General features: G+C 41.5%; 1 protein-coding gene across 6 annotated transcripts in view; it reads left to right on the forward strand.

The window, feature by feature from the left end:
- The first annotated feature begins 306 nt into the window (after positions 1-306).
- Positions 307-21,799, forward strand: part of poc5 (POC5 centriolar protein) — an 81,872-nt gene continuing 60,379 nt past the window's right edge. For 2 of the 6 annotated variants that reach the window (XM_033018626.1, XM_033018628.1), the window contains exons 1-5: positions 347-623; positions 10,659-10,742; positions 13,259-13,382; positions 14,798-14,899; positions 17,680-17,787. In XM_033018626.1, the coding sequence (XP_032874517.1) occupies positions 597-623; positions 10,659-10,742; positions 13,259-13,382; positions 14,798-14,899; positions 17,680-17,787 (445 nt within the window). In that variant the 5' untranslated portion in view covers positions 347-596. Of the gene's footprint in view, positions 624-10,658; positions 10,743-13,258; positions 13,383-14,797; positions 14,900-17,679; positions 17,788-21,799 lie in introns of all 6 variants that reach the window. The other 4 variants (XM_033018627.1, XM_033018630.1, XM_033018629.1 and 1 more) reach the window with 4 other exon arrangements.

Raw genomic sequence — 21,799 nt, forward strand, 5'->3', positions numbered from 1 at the left:
GACGCAAAACTGCATTTCGTTGTACCCATATTTGTGCAATGACATTAAAGTTGAATTGAATTAAATGTTTTGTCTGAAGAAGAGTTTCGGCCCGAAACGTTGCCTATTTCCTTCGCTCCATAGATGCTGCTGCACCCGCTGAGTTTCTCCAGCACTTTTGTCTCCCCATGATTTGTTAAATCCCAGGCCTGGGGCCCACTGGCGTCCGGGCGCCATGGCAACGGCCCAGGCGGGGGCGAGTTGGGGCCTCGGCCCAATCAGAGCGCAGCTTGGGAGGAGGTGGGTGTTTGCCGCACTGGCCAATCGGCGTGCGGGAGCTGGCGGTGCGCACCCCTAATAGGCCGAGAGCCGGGCGGAGTGCGGGCGGTTTGAACGGTTGCTGGAGGCGGAATCAGACGGTCGCGTTATCGAGTATATTATTGCAGCCCAACAACGTCGAGTAGCTGAAGCTGCTTTGACCCCGCCGTCGGGCTTGTGCCCGCCCGGCCGCACCGCGTTTAAAGCCGCATCCCCGGGGCCCAGAGTCGGGCAGAACCGTGAAGCCACCCCCCCTCCCAACCCATCCACGGACCAACGGTGCTACCCAAATATCCAAGATGGCAGGAACCTGCTCCTCTGATAAGGTTGTAAAAACAAAATCGTGCAACTGTTAACTGGATATTTTTTAACACAGATGGATAGATATCTGCAGATAGGCACAAAATGCTGGAGTAACTCAGCGTGACAGGCAGCAGCATCTCTGGAGAGAAGGAATGGGTGACGTTTCGGGGTCGAGGCCCTTCTTCTTCAGGCTGGTTAGGGATAAGGGAAACGGGAGACACAGACGGTGATGTGGAGAGATAAAGAGCAATGAATGAAAGATATGCATACTAAGTAACGATTATAAAGGAAACAGGCCATTGTTAGCTGGTTGTAGGGTGAAAATGAGAAGCTAGTGCGAATGGGGGGGGGGGGAGGGAAATGCCGGGGCTACCTGAAGTGAGTGAAACCAATATTCATACCACTGGGCTGTAACTGCCCAAGCGAAATATGAGATGCTGTTCCTCCAATTTGTGTTTAGCCTCACTCTGACAATGGAGGAGACCGAGAACAGAAAGGTGTGTGTAGGTAGACACAAAATGCTGGCGTAACTCAGCGGGACAGGCAGCATGATTGTAAATTGGTAAATCAGGCAATTTATCAGTCAATTTAAGCAAGACTGCTCTTGGCGAGCGGCAGTGAGTGAGCGGCCTTGTGAGGGAAGTGCCCTGTGAGAAAAGTGTGAGTCTTTGGCTCGAGGGTCTTCGGCGAGGAGACGAAAGAAGGAGATGTCAGGCAAGCTGATTCAGTGCGATGCTTGCAGTATGTGGGAGGTCAAGGACACCGCCGGTGCCTCTGGCTGCTACAAATGCGAGAAGTGCATCCAGGTAGAGCTCCTGAAGGGCCGTGTTGGGGAACTGGAGAAGCAAGTGGATGACCTCCGGTTCGTCCGAGAAACGGAGTCGTTCCTCGACAAGTCCTACAGTACGATTGTTACACCTAGGGTACTGGAAGAGAGAAGGTGGGAGACAGTGAGAACGGGAGGGAAGCATGGAATGCCAACGTCCCCAGGTGTTGTACCTCTTGTGAACAGGTTCACCCACTTAGAAGCTGTCGGGACAGAAGAGGTGTTTACACTGGGCGGCGGACTGGCTTGCGATGCGAATTGGGCTGTTGAGCCAAAACCAAAAAGGCCTAAGGCAGGCAACGCCATTGTAGTGGGAGACTCCATTGTGAGAGGTACGGACAGGGGTTTCTGCGGCAACAGACGGGATACGAGGATGGTGTGCTGCCTTCCTGGTGCCAGGATCCAGGATGTCACGGACAGAGTGCAGAAAATCCTCAAGGGCGAAGGTGAACATCCGGAAGTGGTAGTGCATGTCGGCACAAACGATGTCGGAAAGAAGGGGATGAATATTCTGCAGCGTGACTTTAGAGAGCTCGGGAAAATGCTGAAAAGCAGGACCTCCAGGGTTGTTATCTCCAGTTTGCTTCCAGTTCCTCGTGCTGGCGAGAGCAGGAACAGGGAGATACGGGACCTGAACGTGTGGCTGAGGAACTGGTGCACGGGGCAGGGATTTAGATTCTTAGATCACTGGGATCTGTTTTGGGGTAAGGGGGAACTGTACAAAAGGGACGGATTGCATCTTAACAGGTGTGGGACCAGCTTTCTGGCAGGCAGGTTTGCCACTGCTACACGGGTGGTTTTAAACTGAATAAGGGGGGTGGGGTGTCGAATGGGCTAGTGGAGGATGGAGTTAAAGGGAAAGGGTTTCTTAAATGTGTGAGCGTAGAGACAGAGGGGTGTAAAATGAGGGTAGAAGCAATAGGTAGCAAGGTGAAAAGTAAAAGTGGCAGGCCGGAAAATCCAGGGCAAAAATCAAAAAGGGCCACTTTTCAACAAAATTGTATAAGGGGTAAGAGTGTTGTAAAAACAAGCCTGAAGGCTTTGTGTCTCAATGCAAGGAGCATTCGTAATAAGGTGGATGAGTTGAATGTGCAGATAGCTATTAATGACTATGATATAGTTGGGATCACGGAGACATGGCTCCAGGGTGACCAAGGCTGGGAGCTGAACATCCAGGGATATTCAATATTCAGGAGGGATAGAGAGAAAGGAAAAGGAGGTGGGGTAGCGTTGCTGATTAGAGAGGAGATTAACGCAATGGAAAGGAAGGACATTAGTTTGCAGGATGTGGAATCGGTATGGGTAGAGCTGCGAAACACTAAGGGGCAGAAAACGCTGGTGGGTGTTGTGTACAGGCCACCTAACAGTAGTAGTGAAGTTGGAGATGGTATCAAACAGGAAATTAGAAATGCGTGTGACAAAGGCAAAACCGTTATAATGGGTGACTTCAATCTACATATAGATTGGGTGAATCAAATTGGCAGGGGTGCTGAGGAAGAGGATTTTTTGGAATGTATGCGGGATAGTTATCTAAATCAACATGTAGAGGAACCAACGAGAGAGCAGGCTATTTTAGACTGGGTATTGAGTAATGAGGAAGGGTTAGTTAGCAGTCTTGTTGTACGTGCCCCCTTGGGCAAGAGTGACCATAATATGGTTGAGTTCTTCATTAGGATGGAGAGTGACATTGTTAATTCAGAAACAATGGTTCTGAACTTAAAGAAAGGTAACTTTGAGGGTATGAGACGTGAATTGGCCAAGATTGACTGGCAATTAATTCTAAAAGGGTTGACGGTGGATATGCAATGGAAGACATTTAAAGACTGCATGGATGAACTACAAAAATTGTTCATCCCAGTTTGGCAAAAGAATAAATCAGGGAAGGTAGTGCATCCGTGGATAACAAGGGAAATCAGGGATAGTATCAAAGCGAAGGATGATGCGTACAAATTAGCCAGAAAAAGCAGCATACCGGAGGACTGGGAGAAATTCAGAGACCAGCAGAGGAGGACAAAGGGCTTAATTAGGAAAGGAAAAATAGATTATGAAAGAAAACTGGCAGGGAACATAAAAACTGACTGCAAAAGTTTTTATAGATATGTGAAAAGAAAGAGATTAGTTAAAACAAATGCAGGTCCCTTGCAGTCAGAAACAGGTGAGTTGATCATGGGGAACAAGGATATGGCGGACCAATTGAATAACTACTTTGGTTCCGTCTTCACTAAGGAAGACATAAATAATCTGCCGGAAATAGCAGGGGACGGCGGGTCAAAGGAGTTGGAGGAATTGAGTGAAATCCAGGTTAGCCGGGAAGTGGTGTTGGGTAAATTGAATGGATTAAAGGCCGATAAATCCCCAGGGCCAGATAGGCTGCATCCCAGAGTACTTAAGGAAGTAGCTCCAGAAATAGTGGATGCATTAGTAATAATCTTTCAAAACTCTTTAGATTCTGGAGTAGTTCCTGAGGATTGGCGGGTAGCAAACGTAACCCCACTTTTTAAGAAGGGAGGGAGAGAGAAAACGGGGAATTACAGACCAGTTAGTCTAACATCGGTAGTGGGGAAACTACTAGAGTCAGTTATTAAAGATGGGATAGCAGCACATTTGGAAAGTGGTGAAATCATTGGACAAAGTCAGCATGGATTTACAAAAGGTAAATCATGTCTGACGAATCTTATAGAATTTTTCGAGGATGTAACTAGTAGCGTGGATAGGGGAGAACCAGTGGATGTGGTGTATCTGGACTTCCAGAAGGCTTTCGACAAGGTCCCACATAAGAGATTAGTTTACAAACTTAAAGCACACGGCATTGGGGGTTCAGTATTGATGTGGATAGAGAACTGGCTGGCAAACAGGAAGCAAAGAGTAGGAGTAAACAGGTCCTTTTCACAATGGCAGGCAGTGACTAGTGGGGTACCGCAAGGACTCAGTGCTGGGACCCCAGCTATTTACAATATATATTAATGATCTGGATGAGGGAATTGAAGGCAATATCTCCAAGTTTGCGGATGACACTAAGCTGGGGGGCAGTGTTAGCTGTGAGGAGGATGCTAGGAGACTGCAAGGTGACTTGGATAGGCTGGGTGAGTGGGCAAATGTTTGGCAGATGCAGTATAATGTGGATAAATGTGAGGTTATCCATTTTGGTGGCAAAAACAGGAAAGCAGACTATTATCTAAATGGTGGCCGACTAGGAAAAGGGGAGATGCAGCGAGACCTGGGTGTCATGGTACACCAGTCATTGAAAGTGGGCATGCAGGTGCAGCAGGCAGTGAAGAAAGCGAATGGTATGTTAGCTTTCATAGCAAAAGGATTTGAGTATAGGAGCAGGGAGGTTCTACTGCAGTTGTACAGGGTCTTGGTGAGACCACACCTGGAGTATTGCGTACAGTTTTGGTCTCCAAATCTGAGGAAGGACATTATTGCCATAGAGGGAGTGCAGAGAAGGTTCACCAGACTGATTACTGGGATGTCAGGACTGTCTTATGAAGAAAGACTGGATAGACTTGGTTTATACTCTCTAGAATTTAGGAGATTGAGAGGGGATCTTATAGAAACTTACAAAATTCTTAAGGGGTTGGACAGGCTAGATGCAGGAAGATTGCTCCCGATGTTGGGGAAGTCCAGGACAAGGGGTCACAGCTTAAGGATAAGGGGGAAATCCTTTAAAACCGAGATGAGAAGAACTTTTTTCACACAGAGAGTGGTGAATCTCTGGAACTCCCTGCCACAGAGGGTAGTCGAGGCCAGTTCATTGGCTATATTTAAGAGGGAGTTAGATGTGGCCCTTATGGCTAAGGGGATCAGAGGGTATGGAGAGAAGGCAGGTACGGGATACTGAGTTGGATGATCAGCCATGATCATATTGAATGGCGGTGCAGGCTCGAAGGGCCGAATGGCCTACTCCTGCACCTAATTTCTATGTTTCTATCTCTGGAGCGAAGGAATGGGTGATGTTTCGGGTCGAGACCCTCTTCAGACGCGACTTGTGTGCCTCAAGGTTCGGTGCTGGGCCTGTTACTGTTTGTCATCTACATCAATGGTTTGGATGAGAACAAGATTTGCAAGGTTGCTGATGATACAAAAGTTAGTTGAAGGTAGGCAAGACTGATGTCTGAAGAATGGTGTCGACCCGAAACGTCACCTGTTCCTTCGCTCCATAGATGCTGCCTCACCGGCTGAGTTTCTCCAGCATTTCTGCCTGCCTTTGATTTTTCCAGCATCTGCAGTTCTTTCTTATACAAAAGTTAGTGGTTTTGCAGATAGTGAAAATGGTTGCGAAAGATTGCAGCAGGATCTGGATCGATTGGCCAGGTGGGTGGAGGAATGCTTGTTGGAATTTAGTACATAAAAGTGTGCGATGTTGCATTTTGGGATGTCGAACAAGGGCAGGACCTACACAGTAAATGGTAGGCCTCTGGGGAGTGTTGTAGAGCAGAGGGTCTAGGAGTACAGGTGCATGGTTCCTTGAAGGTCAAGTCGCAGATAGATAAGGAGGTCAAAAAGGCTTTTGGCACTTTGGCCTTCATCAGTCAGAGTATTGAGCATAGAAGTTGCGAGGTCATGTTGCAGTTGTATAAAACGTTATGAGACTGCATTTAGAATATTGTGTTCAATTCTGGGCACAATGTTATAGGAAAGATATTGTCAAGCTTGAAAAGGCTCAGAAAAAATTTACAAGGATGTTGCCTGGACTAGAGGGTGTGAGCTATTGGGAGAGGTTGACTAGGCTGGGTCTCTATTCCATGGAGCGCAGGAGAATGAGGGGAGATCTTATAGAGGTATACCAACTCATGAGAGGAATAGATCGGGTAGATGTACCGAGCCTTTTGCCCAGAGATGGGGAATTGAGGACCAGAGGACAGGTTCATGGTGAAAGGGAAAAGATTTAATAGGAATCCGAGGGGTAACTTTTTCGCACGAAGGGTTGTGGGTGTATGGAACAAGCTGCCAGAGGAGGTGGTTGAGGCTGGGACTATCCCATCGTTTAAGAAACAATTAGACAGGTACATGGATAGGACAGGTTTGGAGGGATATGGACCAAGCACAGGCAAGTGGGACTAGTGTAGCTGAGACATTGTTGACCGGTGTGGGCGAGTTGGGCTGAAGGGCCTGTTTCCACACTGTATCACTCTGTGACTCTGAGGCGTTACTCCAGCATTTTGTGTCTACCTTCGATTTAAAATAGTATCTGCAGTTCTTTCCGACACAAGGTCTGTGTAGGAATGGGAAGGAGAATTAAAGTGTTCAGCAACCGGGAGATGAGGTTGGTTGAGCAAAAGTTTAACGCGAAACGAGCCCCCAGTCTGCGTTTTGTCTCGCTGATGTATAAGAGTCCACATCTTGAACAACAGATGCAGTAGATGAGGTGAATTCCACAGATTCACAACTCTGGGTGAAAAGGTTTTTCCTCAGTCCTAAATGGCCTACTCCTTATTACACTGTGACCCACAACATCGGGAACATTTTCCTGCATCGAGCCTGTCCAATCCCTTAATTTTATATGTTTCTATAAGATCTCCTTCTAAATTCCAGTGACGGGGCTCGAAATTATCGGTTGCCCGATTGCCAATGGCAACCTAAAGTGCCGTTGGGCAACCTAACAGCCGTCCCATTTTGCCTGGCTTGGCAAGCAACTCTGAGCGGCCCCCCTCTCTATCTCTCTGTCTCGGGCTGCCAGGTCTCGGGTCTCCTCTCTCCGCCCGCTCCTCATCCGCCGGCATGGCAGGCCGCCTTGCACATGCGCACTGCTATGGCCAGCACATCCTTCCCCTGCACATGCGCACAACCACGGCTAGCGCATCATCGGCCGCCCTGCACATGCGCACTGCCAGGAGTAACTCTTGCTTCTGGTTTACTGGTCATCCAAAAATATTCTCCAAATGGAATTTAACCCACCACCACCAAACTCCAAACTCTGAAAAATAATAGCCTATTGCACTTTATCTGTTTATTTATTGCTTGTAAATATATATATATAGTCTTGTGTATTATGGTGTATATATGGTCTTGGAATTGTGTATATATAGTATATAGACACACTGAACTTTTATCTCCTGTTCTGTATTACGTTTACATATTCTGTTGTGCTGCAGCAAGCAAGAATTTCATTGTCCTATCTGGGACACATGACAATAAAACTCTCTTGACTCTTGACTTGTACTTAAGCAAAAAAGGGTTCTTGGGGGGAAATAAGAGTTACCTTAAATTTAGTTGCGTCTGGTTGGGTAACTATGGTAGGATGAAGACTATTCCGTGCTTTAATTGTGCGGGGAGCAGCCAGCATCTCGGGATAGAAGAAATTGGGTGACGTTCCTGGTAGAGACCCTTCTTTACACTTCCTACGGTTTTAGTATTTTTAGTTTAATTTAAAAGATACAATGTGGAAACAGGCCCACTGAGTCCACACCGATCACCTGTACACTTGTTCTATTCCACATCTTAGCGACGTAAGACAAGAGTGGTTTATTCTCTCACGTCCCTGTTAGAACAATGAAATCCTTACTTGCAGCAGCACAACAGAATATGTAAACATAGTACTCTGTAAACAATGTTATAAACGAGAAAACAAAACAGTGTATATTTGTTGTCATATATAATTTCCCTCCTGAGATTAATAAAGTTCTATCGTATAGTATTGTGTGTGTAGTAAGGAACTGCAGATGCTGGTTTAAACTGAAGATAGACACAAAAAGCTGGAGTAACTCAACAGGTCAGCCAGAATCTCTGGACAAAAGGAAAATATTACGTTATGGGTTGGGTCTGAAAATAATTCCTGCACAACTTTGGAAGTTTCTTTTTTTTAGTAACCAAAGTTATCAACGTATGATTATTTGTGTGTTGGAAAATAAAATATAGTGGCACAGCTGGTGGACTTGCTGCCTCACACGCCAGGGATCTGTGTTCGATCCTGTCCTCGGGCACCGTCTGTGTTGAATTTACACATTCTCCCTGCAAGCATGTGGGTTTCTTCCCACATCCCATTGGCTTTGTAGGTTAACTTGTCTCTGTAAAATTGCCCCTAATGTGTAGGGAGTGGGTGAGGAAAGTGGGATAACAGAACTTGTGTGAATGGGTAGACAAAAATGCTGGAGAAACTCAGCGGGTGAGGCAGCATCTATGGAGCGAAGGAAATAGGCGACGTTTCGGGTCCAGACCCTTCTTCAGACTGATGTCGGGGGGGGGGGGGGGGGGGGCAGGAAAAAGAAAGGAAGAGGGGGAGACAGTAGGCAGTGGGAGAGCTGGGAATGGGAGGGGAAGGAGTGAGAAAGCAAGGACTACCTGAAATTGGAGAAGCCAATGTTCATACCGCTGGGGTGAAAACTACCCAAGCGAAATATGAGGTGCTGTTCCTCCAATTTGAGGTGGGCCTCACTCTGGCCATGGAGGAGGCCCAGGACAGAAAGGTCGGATTCGGAATGGGAGGGGGCGTTGAAGTGCTGAGCCACCGGGAGATGAGGTTGGTTATTGAGAACTGAGTGTAGGTATTGGGTGAAGCGATCGCCAAGTCTGCACTTGGTCTCACCGAGGTTGATCATACGCTGAATAATCCAACCAGATTTTTGTTTGGAAGTGAAAAGAAATAGTAGAAATTGCATTTATTGCAACGTGTAAAAGGAGATGAGATACTGTATTATAATTTTGCTGCATGTCATTGTGGTATATATCATGTCTTGATTGGTGAATATGTCTAGTTTGTGACTTATTTGAAGCAGAAATGATATGTGAATGTTTCATTGACCATAATTCCGACTGGTAACTACGCACTTCGTCCGAGCACATAATCACATGTGTCATGCAAACCGTCTTAAATGGCCACCTAAACTGTCATTTGGCAACCTAAAAAGCTGCCAAGGTTGCCCGGCTGGCAACAGGGGAAAAAAGTTAAGCGAGAGCCCTGGTCACTGAATATAATAAGCCCAGTTGATCCACTCTTTCAATCATATGTCAGTCAGTCTCATCACTGACATAAAATTTGTGCAAGTTAAAAGTACTAAAGACTATCTTACATTAAGAGTATCATTGCATCGTCGATAGAAACGATTGCTTTTCAATTTCAATGACCACTTGCAGTTAAAGTAGCAGCTGTGTTCTTGGAGTCAATGGTATCTGATTGCTACAAGGTGTTTGCGAACAGTTTTTGTACCAAAAACTTAAGATCCAAGACTGCTTTTTTAAAATTTTGCTTGTCAATTTCCAAAATAACTTTTAAATGGTTCTCTAATTTCTAATGGAAATCGCCTTATAACCAATTCAGCCCACATAATGCAAATCGAGTTCTCCAATTCATTGTTCATACTATCCAATTCGTGTTCTGGAAACGCACATTAGAACAGAACTATGTATACTATAAATAACAAGTAAGAACACTTTAATATTTAAAAATTGTACAGTATTAAAGAAAAAATTGTTTAAATAAATCACTAGTTTATAATGTTTATACTTTTGTGCACTGCTTTGGAGCATTAAACTATGTTTGAAGATTTAAGGCTGACCAATAAATGTACATGGAGGGGGGGGGGGGGGGGGGGAGGCTGAGGTGCTGCTGAGAGAATATTAATGAGGTTCTATGCTGGTTGTATTATAATACAAAGCAACATAATGTCTTAGTGGTGCTCAGTAGATTTCATGGGATTCCTTAATTTTAAAATACCAAAAAAATACTTTTTGGTGTGGAAATGAACCAAAAAGTATCACTGAAATATGACTTCATTTTATCTACGATTTATCAGTTTATTTCATGGAAGCAAAATAGAGACTCTGGTACTGCCCTAGTGTACATTGAGTAATTCTCCAGATAGGAAAATTGACATACTGTTTCATAAACGGTAGGTCTATTTTCAAAAGGTAATTTGGTTTTAGCTGCTTGACTAGATTTTAATCCTGTCGCTTTCAATTTCAATGATTTGTCAATGACCCTGCTACTTTAGTGATTTATCTTATTTGTAATTGCCTTTCTAAGGTTATATGCTTTTATATAATCCATTCACAAAATGTTCAAGTGTTTATTTGATTCCAATCAATTTGTCATTCTTTAATAAAATCACAATGGTAATTAGCCATGCTGCTACCTATGAGAAAACTATTGGGGGGAGTGGATGTCAAGGTTAAATTAAGGTAAATTAGAAGAAAAATTCATAGATCGCAAGAAAACTGAAATGCGTGAAATTCTGTTAAATGTTTCTTGACCTGGATCAGTGGTAAAATCAATTGATTGTTCTCTTTTGTATAGATGTCCTCCGATGAAGAGAGGACTTCCACCCCAGTATTACCTAAAGATTCAGATCGTGGTAGTTCAGTTTCTTCTGGGCTGCAGGTAGGGAGAAGCTAATTTCCTATTTAGGTTCTTGAGAGAAATTTAAAAAATGATTTCTTTATATTAAAATTTAAATGAAGGTCAGCTGTACTTCCAGCTATAATATGTGTATTGTGGATAGATGTGAATCCCTTACAAGGCATGTTTCCGTTTGTAGTGTGGTAGTGCATTTCATCACTTTTTAACACAAATAGTCCTCCATGATATCTTCAATGCAAAACAAATGGGGGAGGTCAGTCTGCTCTTCATTCTATTCACAGATCTTTCTAGATTGATTGTGAGTGTAAATATTACTGATTATGAGATTTGTCATGAGCATTGGTAATCTCTGCTTTTTCGTCTTATACAGTCATTACTAAGGAGTCAATTGTTTGCATGAAATTTACACTACTGCATTCACAAACAAAATATATTTTTCTGCAAAAAGACAACATTATAATTAAGGAAAAATAGCAGCCAAAGCTAAAAACCTGAAAAATAGGAAAAGATGGAAACATTCGGCAGATTTGACAAAACCTGGAGTGAAGCAATACTGATATTTTGGGTTTCTCCTACTACAGATGTTGCATGATCTGTACTTCCAGCATTTTCTGCTTCTATCTCAATGTATACAATCGAGCAGGACTGAAATAATCAATTGCAAGCAGTTGAAATTTGAGTAATTTGTCAATTTTTATATATTTGTAATGAAAAGTGGAATTTATAAATTAGAATGGCAGATGTAATGCAAATGCTAGTTCTATACTTCAGCACTAACAAAGGTGTGTATCTATCAAAATATTAATCTGTCACCTCTTCAGTCCCTCTGAGAGGCATGTCTAAAGACTCCCAAGGCAACATTTAAGGAAGAGTTGGATAAATTAACCTCTGAAACCCCACTGCCCTGAGGCTAATGACCTGGCTAAGATTATCTTTCAACATCACAAAAAGATTGATTGTTTCATCTTGTTGTTGAAAATACTGCATGCTGTTTGGTGAGAAATGTACACTTTTACTTCATATTTTATGGCATATTTTATATATATTTATGAACCTTCTTTGTGTTTTAAACACTGTTGCATTGTTGTTGCATTTGAATATTGCTGCAAATGTGATTGCAAATATAGTTGCATGTTGAAAACCAAGCATGGTCTCAGCTCTACCACTTTGAAATCTTTGGCAGAGTTTGGAGCTCGTGAACGCACAATGTTTCGGTTTTCCCAAACTTTGGCTTAGCTCCACTGTATTTATCACAAACGTTTGGAGAAATAAGGATCTGATTATCCAAGATTTCCTGAAAATCTGTGCATAGTTATGTAAATACAAACAAAAGTTACAGAGAGGCTTTGATCAAGTTAGGTAAGGTGTGGGGAGAACTGGCAGACTGTTTTCCAACTGATCTATATCCTGCTGCTGCCTCGGACAGCCTTTTTTATTCACATCACCAAGTTTCATGTCATCTGCAAGCTTATGGATTTGTACCTCCAAGTTCATAAATAAGTCATTAACGTTTATCACAAACAGCACTGGTCCCTAGACTACACTACCAATTAAAGACTTCCAATAAGAAAAGCATCCTTCCACCGTTACCCTCTGCCTTTTACCATCAAGCTAATTTTGCTTTCCCATTAGCCAGTTTGCCTTGGGTCCCATCTGCTTTGACCTTCTGGATAATTTTCAGGATATTTACTGAACTGCATTCATCAATCTCATTGATTACCAACTCAAAAAAACCTTCAAATCAAATGTGTCAGTTAGGATTTCCCTGATGCAAAGCCATACTGAATATTCCCTCATGTTTCTAATAATTTCTGAATCACAGATGTAAGGTTTACTGGTTTATCGTTCCCCAGCTTGGAACAATGTGAGCTATCCTCCAGGTTTCTGCTACCTTGCTTGTGGATAACAAATGTGGAAAAATCTCCATTATGGCCTTAGCAAAATCCTCCTGTGTCCCACATAGCCTTCAGTAATACTGTAGATCTTATCCGGTCCTGGGGATTTTACACACCATTATTTCCAAGACATCCAAAATACCTCTACCTTCTACATGGTTCAGACTATCAACATATCATCTCTCATTGTACTCTCTATCCTCCACACCTTATTATTCAGCAAATATTTATTTTATTATCTGTTGGCATTTAATATACATTTTGTGCAAAACATTTAGAAAATAGTCATGCCCTAGAGGCCAAAACTGAGGAGCAGAAAATGCATTGTTTGTGAAGCCTTAATGTGATGTTTCTCTCGTGCAGCATATGTCCTGCAGATGGCTTGGCTTGTAGAAATACGTGTTTTTAACCAAATACATGCATTTCTTGGAAGGTAGGATCTTTAGTGGGAATTAAAGTACTCATTTGGGTAAAATGCAGTTTTGGATTGTTGATGTATTGTTAGTATCTTTTATTTTGATTTCCAATTAGTAGTTGGTTTCTCTGAGGGTTTGTGTCCATTGTAAATTTTGCTTATTGTGAAGTGATAATTTGGTTTTTAAAAATAAACACTGCGTATGTCTCTTATTTTTACCCTACAAGGATGAGTATGAAGAGCTCCTACGTTATGCAGTGGTAACTCCAAAGTGGGACTCTGGTGGCGTCAGACAGTCGCTTTCCAGCACTAAGCCTGCAGCTTGTGATAAAGATTTAGATGCAGTAGAAGGTGACTAGTATCAGAATTTTGCATGTCTTATTAAAACATTCTTGTCCAAATCTTTTTTTTTAAATTGCACCGACAAGCAAATTGTATTACCAGAAGAGATTGTCTGGGCAACTTGGTCAGCTTGGACAAGTTGGATCAAAGGGTCTGTAAAGGCAAATCATAGTTTGCTGTAGTAAAATGTATTTTAATAAGTATTGTTAGAAATGCAGTTTTGACATCTATCGGATTAGTTGAGTCTTCATTTTAAAAATCACTATGTGTCAAGTTGGCTCAGTGATAATAAACTTGTGCTTTGATGAGGATATTGTGGGTCCAAACCTCATTCCAGCAGTGAAGTGTAATCTAGGGTGACTCTTGCCCAGAATGACGGCATCTTGTTATGGCCTGGGTTTGTTATGTCATTCCCCTTTTTTAACTGAAACAGTTGTCCCTACAATTTCAAGTTAACTTTGGTAGCTTACTTCACAGATCTCTTGTTTATTCTGGTCCTAGAAAGTAGCTAGTTAATGCTATCTCAAATTTGAACTTTGCCAGCAGACTTTTGTGTCTATCTTTGATGAATCTTGTTTTGTTCTTCTAATGACATCCTCTAAATGGATATGCTGCATCGCCATAAACAATCATCCTTGCCACAATGGATGTTAATATTTGACAGAGGCTTAACAACCCCAATTAACCTCTCATTTTTTTAAGCTGCCAACTTTTAATGTACGGTTTGAATGCATGTCTTTTACTTTGATTTTAAAATGCTCTTTTGAGGGGGTAGGTGGAGTGATCATCAGCATGAACAATTACTTCTAATAACTATGGAATTAATTTCACTGTTATTTAAGGCACTGTGCTGTAGCTGGTAGAGTTCCTTCCTCATAGTGTCAGTGACCCAGGTTCAATCCTAACCTTCGGTACTGTTTGTGTGGAGTTTGCACGTTCTCCCTGTCACCATGTGCTTTCCCCCAGGTGCTCTGGTTTCCTGCTACAAAGCAAAGACGTGGGTTTATAGGTTAATTGGCCCTCTATAAATTGCCCCTAATGTGTAGGGAGTGGATGAGAAAGTGGGATAACATGAAACTAGTGTGAACGGGCGATTGGTGGGTGGCTGGTCTTGGTGGGATGAAGGGCCAGTTTCCGTGCTGTATCTCTAAACTAAGCTAAATAATTTTTTTAGCGATGAGTGGCTCTAGGTTAGGGCTTTGGGTCTTTGTTTAAATTCCATTTGTAATTTGGTATTATTGAATTGTGTTTGAATAGACATGACACTGCATCTACCTTATAAAAAGAATGCGCATGCCTAAAATGAGAACATTTCACTTCACTCCCTCCCCATAAATTTTTTTATTTTAAGTGGACAAGTAATTCGCACCATAGAGAACCTGAGTGAAAATTATCAATGTGAATTATCTGCATTGATATTCCAGCAGGAACGTCATCAGGACAGAGGAGGAACAAAAGAACACAGACTCCAGGCACACCATCTGTCCCGGAAAAGTCTGATTCAGCAAAAAAGGGGCAATCATTAGGTAAAAAAAAGTTTGGAGGGGGGGAAGGGTACATAGGATGAATTCGATAATATTTTCCCATGGCCAGCACAGTTTAATTGCATTGGTATTGCAATGCTGCATACAATTAATTGAATTGGTTTTGCAATGCTGCATGGTTCTGATGCAAATATACAATTGAACTGACAGGCCACTGGCCTGTTCAATCAGATGTGATGAACTTTTTAATTATTTGGCTTATTTTTAATGGAATGCAGTTGTTTTGCATTTGCTCGAAGGTCTTACAAACCTAAAATATAAGGATGTTGTGGGTCCAATCCTCGTTCCAGCAGTACAATATAATGGTTTAGGGTAACACATGCCCAAAATGGTCCAGATATAAACCAGACTTTTTGTGGGGATATAACTACCCTTAAAATCTATTTCAAATTTCCTCCCTTTCAGCTTAAACCTTCAAAGGTATCTTGATACCTCTAGCATGGGGAAAAGATTTCTTATCTATCCTATCTATGCCTCTCATCATACATACTACTACCAAGACCCCTTTGCCTCCTATGTCCAAAGAAAATAAGCTGAGCCTATCCAGTCTCTCCCCATAATTAAGGGGGGAATTAAAAGTATTTCATTGTGTAAGATTGAACTGCAGATGCTGGTTTACATCAAAGATAGACACACAATACCGGAGTAATTCAGCGGGTCAGGTGACATCTCTGGGCAAAAAAGATTAGGTGACATTTTGGGTTCAACGTTTAATCAGACTGAATCTGGGAGGGGCTAAATTATGATTTAACCTAATTTAGGAATACAGCATGTAAATAGGCCCTTCGGCCCACCAAGACCAAGCCACTCATCGATCATCTGTTCACACTATTTCTGTGTTATCCCACAGAGTCCCTCCTTGACTCGCCGCCTGATGAAGGGTCTCGACCCAAAAAGTCACCTATTCCTTATCATTATAGATGTTGCCTGATCTTCTGAGTTACTCAAGCATTTTGTGTATCTGTCTAAGTGTATTTGATTGTCATGTGTACTTCGTCCGCTCGTGTGTCAGACGATGTAGCTCGCTGTTGGCTTCTGTCGTCCAACATGTTGACAGAATTGTCGCCCGACGCGTCACAGAGTGCATCGCGTCGTCGCTTCCAGGGATCGTCATGAGGAGGTTCTGTCATGATCCCCGTCATGTGTACTGAAATGGAACAATGAAATTCTTGTTTTCAGCAGTCGCCCAATCCAAGAAATTTCCTGGTGAATCTGCTCTGCACACTCCAACACAATAACATTCTTCCTATAGTGTGGTGACCAGAAATGCACACCATTCTCCACTGATCCAAGCAGGGTTTTGTAGAATTGTAACGTAATGTTCCAACATTATATTCTATCCCCAATCTATGAATTCTAGCATGCCATATGCCGCCTTTGCCACTCTTATCTACCTGGTGTTGTCACTTTCATGGAATAACGGACTTGCACCATGTGTGTCTCTCTGTTTTTTGACATTCTTTAGTGCTGAACTGTTACTGCAAATATCCTATCCCTATTTGACATCCCAAAAAGCATTGCTAATGCTCCATCCACTTTTCCAACTGGTGTATATCCTGCTGCAGCCTTGGACAGCCTTCCTCTTTATCCACAGCATCAAGTTTTGTGTCATCTGCAAACCTATGAATAGTACCTCCAAGTTGACACATGTTATTAATATCTATTGCAAACTGGACTGATCCCTGTAGTACACTACCAATTATACATTTCCAATCAGAGAATCATCCTTTCACCACTAACCTCTTCCTCCTATCATTAAGCCTCTTTTGCTTTCCAGTTAGCCAGTTTGCATTTGATTCCATATGCCTTCATCTTCTGGACCATCCTAATTTACTGAATGAGCTGCCTTCACCTTTCTCTTTGATTACCACCTCAACAAAAAAAAACCTCAAATCAAATGTGTGAGCAGGATTCCCCAAACCCAAAGCTTTGCTGACTATTCCTTTTGATTTTTCTCCAATTTCCATATCATGGATGTAAGGCTTACTGGCTTATAGTTCCAAAGCTTATGCCTGCTACTCGTTTTAAATAAAGGATCAATGTGAGCTATCCTCCAGGTTTCTGCTACCTTGCTTGTGGCTAACAAATGTTCAAAAATCTCCATTAGGGCCCCAGTAATGTCCTCATGTGCGTCTCGTAACATTCTGTAATCGATCTTGTCCCGTCTTGAGGATTTACCCACCCTTATTTCTAAGACATCGAAAATACCTCCATCTTTTAAAAATGTTTCAGGCTATCAACATATCTCTCATTGTACCCTCTATCCTCCACACCTTATTATTCTGAAAATAATTATTTTATTATCTGTTGGTATTTAATCTACATTTTGTTAATTAAATACAAAATTAATTATTTTGTATTTAAAATTACAAAAATAATTTTCTAACAAAGCAAAGACTGGCTGGTTTACAGGATAATTGGCCCTTTATAAATTGCACCTAATGTGTAGGGAGCGGATGAGAATCCATACTGTATTTCTAAACTAAGTTAAATCATAATTTCAACGACGTGGCACTGTGGGTTTGGGTATGTACTTTTGACTTTGGGCCTTTATTTAAAATCTAATTGTAATTTGGTATTGTTGAATTGTGAAAGAGCCGTTGTGACCCTGCATCTAACTTTTAAAAAGAATATTCATGCTGAAAATGAGAACATTTCTCTTCATCAAATTCCCTCCCCTTAAATTTAATAAACTTTAAGTGGACAAGATGTAATTCTTCACCAGAGTGAAACTTATCAAATAGAATTATCGGAATTGATTCCAGTAGGCACGTCATCAGGACAGAAGAGGCACAAAAGGCAACTGACTCCAGGCACAACATCGGTCCCTGAAAAGCCTGATTCAGCACAAAAGGGGAAAACACCAGAAGGTAAAAGAAAACTATGTTTTTGGGAAAGGGTACACAGGGCTCTCACTTTTTTTCTCTGTTGCCAGCCGGGCAACCTAGGCAGCTTTTTGGTTGCCAAATGACAGTTTAGGTGGTCATTTAAGACGGCTTGCATGACGCGTGCAATAATGTGCTCGGAAGAAGTGCGTAGTTACCAGTCGGAATTATGCTCAATGAAGCATTCGCATATTATTTCTGCTTGAAATAAAGTCACAAGCTAAACATAATGGACTGTTCGAACTACTTCCCTCCGGCAGACGTTACAAGGCCTTCTGCGCCCAAACCTCCAGACTCAGGAACAGCTTCATTCCCAGAGCTATAGCAGCTCTGAACCGGCCTTGCTGAGTGCCCCCCCCCCCCCCCCACTGTCTCCCTCGGATGGTCACGTCACACAGGCACGTCTGCACTTTAGTCTGTTTGAACGGTTTTGACTATTTTACTGTTGTAATGTTCTTTTTACAAACCATGTTCTTGGGGTATCTAAATTTTATTAGTTATTTAAGTTATGACATCGGATGGAAGCTGCATACCAAATCTCGTTGCGCTTATGTGCAAAGACAATAAAAGACATTATTATTATTAGTATATTCACAAATCAAGACATGATATATACCACAATGACATGCAGCAAAATTATCATACAGTATCTCAACACTTTTTACACATTGCAATTAATGCAATTTCTATTATTTCTTTCCACTTCCAAACAAAAATGTGGTTGGATTATTCAGCCTATTATCACCCTGTGTCAATAAATCCTGGACCATGGTTACATATATGCTTAACCATGCACACTACAGATGATGCAAGCATGTTGTCTGTGAAGGACTGAAAATTATGACATGGCCATAGCATGGGTTATTATTGCTATTGGTACAGAAACACTCTTGCTTCCCACATAATTTATCCACAACAAAATATACAGGTTGCAAGGAAATTTCTAAAGGCATTTTATGATAATAGCTGTTAAAACCGACTATACCCATCTGGCAGGTTAAACATTACACTAACTGACAAGAGATGGCCAAAGGACATAACTGCAGCAAGTGTTCTTTTGGTAATATGTTTAAAGGTGTCAAAACGACGCATTACCGGACATTCAGATTAGATCTATGTGCTGTGAACAGCAATGAAGATACCCAGTTGGTACGCACCAGATTAAAAAAAAATTATTGATAAGTCCTGTTTCCATCATTCCCACCAGAATTAACTTTAAAATTTCAACTGAAATATCTCCTGACCAAATTTGTGATGTTATGACCGACTGTAGTAGTTAAACCTGGATAAATCCAACATAGTTGTGAATGTTGCCCATTAAATAAATACAGTACTGATACTCCATTTCAGTTAAAATCTTTTTATTATTTTTTTTTGTCCAAAAGCGAAAACAAAACAACAAAAAAGTAATGATAAACATAACAGTGATATTGATATATAGGGATCAGGGTTACATTAATGGCAGGTATAACCTAAATATGAGTCCAGTGTCAAAATACACATTGAATATAGACTTCCCAGTCTCTATGTAAATATAGTTAAGTGTTTAAAAGAGAACTTTATGTATAAAAACAAAAAGATAAAAAGAAGGGAAAAAAAGAGAAAAACGAAAAAAACAAAATTCCCCCTAAACTAAAGAGTAAAAAAAAAAGCAAAACAGAATCTGAGCTGCAAAGAGTTCCAACAATTTAATTTCCTGTTTGTCGTCAAGTCCGTTTCACCGTATACCGGTTAGAAAAAAATATTATAACAGTTGGAGAGGGGGCAATTTATGTCGTATGAAAATGTTGAATAAATCTTCCCCAAGTCCTATCAAATTTAACCAAGGGTTCAACAATGTCACTCCTAATTTTTTCTAAATTTAAACATGATATCGTTTCAGAGTACCAATGGAGTGTGGTCGGAGGATTGAAATCTTTCCATTTAAATAAAATAGATCTGGCAATTAATGTCGTAAAAGCAATCGGCCGATGGGCGGAACGGGGCAGATGAATAGAATCTAACATTGGTAGCCCAAAAAATGCAGTAATGGGATTAGGTTGTAAATCAATACCTAAAACTACAGAAATAGTATCAAACATTTATTTTCAATATTTTTCCAAAAGTGGGCAGGACCAAAACATATGGGTCAGTGAGGCCATTTCAGAGTTACATCTGTCACAGGTAGGATTTATATGACCATAAAAACAAGCTAACGTATCTTTTGACATATGAGCTCTGTGAACCACCTTGAATTGTATCAAAGTGTGTCTTGCACACATTGAGGAAGTATTAACTAATTGAAGAATCCTCTCCTATTTCTCTATAGATAAAGAAATTTGAAGTTCTCTTTCCCAGTAATCCTTAATTTTATCAAATGCATCTTTTTTAAATTTCAAAATCAACTCACAAATAGTCGTTATTAAGCCCTTCTGATGAGGGTTCGAATATAAATTTTTGGCACCCGGGCAACTGCTAATTTCGAGCCCTGAGTACATACAGTGCCCTCCATAATGTTTGGGACAAAGACCCATAATTTATTTATTTACCTCTGTACTCCACAATTTGAGATTTGTAATAGAAAAAATCACATGTGGTTAAAGTGCATGTTGTCAGATTTTAATAAAGGCCATTTTTATACATTTTGGTTTCACCATGTAGAAATTACAGCAGTGTTTATACATAGTCCCCCCATTTCAGGGCATCATCATGTTTGGGACACATGGCTTCACAGGTGTTTGTAATTGCTCAGGTGTATTTAATTGCCTCCATAATGCAGGTATAAGAGACCTCTCAGCACCTAAGTCTTTCCTCAAGTCTTTCCATCACCTTTGGAAACGTTTATTGCTGTTTATCAACATGAGGACCAATGTTGTGCCAATGAAAGTCAAGAAGCCATTGTAAAACTCAGAAACAAGAATAAAACTGTTAGAGACATCAGCCAAACCTTAGGCTTACCATAATCAACTGTTAGGAACATTATTAAGAAGAAAGAGAGCACTGGTGAGCTTACTAATCGCAAAAGGACTGGCAGGCCAAGGAAGACCTCCACAGCTGATGACACAATAATTCTCTATAATAAAGAAAAATCCCCAAACACCTGTCTGGCAGATCAGGAACACTCTTCAGGAGTCGGGTGTGGATTTGTCAATGACCACTGTCCGCAGAAGACTTCATGAACAGAAATACAGAGGCTACACTGCAAGATGCAAACCACTGGTTAGCTGCAAAAATAGGATGGCCAGGTTACAGTTTTCCAAGAAGTACTTAAAAGAGCAACCACAGTTCTGGAAAAGATGAGATGAAGATTAACTTGTATCAGGGTGATGGCAAGAGCAAAGTATGGAGGAGAAAAGGAAATGCCCAAGATCCAAAGCATACCACCTCATCTGTGAAACATGATGGTGGGGGTGTTATGGCCTGGGCATGTATGGCAGCTGAAGGTACTGGCTTACTTATCTTCATTTATGATATAACTGCTGATGGTACTAGCATAATGAATTTTGAAATGTATAGACACATTCTATCTGCTCAAGTTCAAACAAATGCTTCAAAACTCATTGGCCGGCGGCTCATTCTACAGCAAGACAACGATCCCAAACATACTGTTAAAGCAACAAAGGAGTTTTTCAAAGCTAAAATATGGTCAATTCTTGAGTGGCCAAGTCAATCACCTGATCTGAACCCAATTGCCTTTTATATGCTGAAGAGGAAACTGAGGGGAACTAGCCCCCAAAACAAGCATAAGCTAAAGATGGCTGCAATACATGCCTGGCAGAGCATCACCAGAGAAGACACCCAGCAACTGGTGATGTCCATGAATCACAGACTTCAAGCAGTCATTGCATGCAAAGGATATGCAACAAAATACTAAACATGACTACTTTCATTTACATGACATTGCTGTGTCCCAAACATTATGGTGCCCTGAAATGGGGGGGACTATGTATAAACACTACTTTAATTTCTACATGGTGAAACCAAAATGAAAAATGGCCTGTATTAAAATCTGACAATA

The sequence above is a fragment of the Amblyraja radiata genome, chromosome 3 (genome assembly GCF_010909765.2).
Source record: "Amblyraja radiata isolate CabotCenter1 chromosome 3, sAmbRad1.1.pri, whole genome shotgun sequence".
Classification (NCBI taxonomy): Eukaryota; Metazoa; Chordata; class Chondrichthyes; order Rajiformes; family Rajidae; genus Amblyraja; species Amblyraja radiata.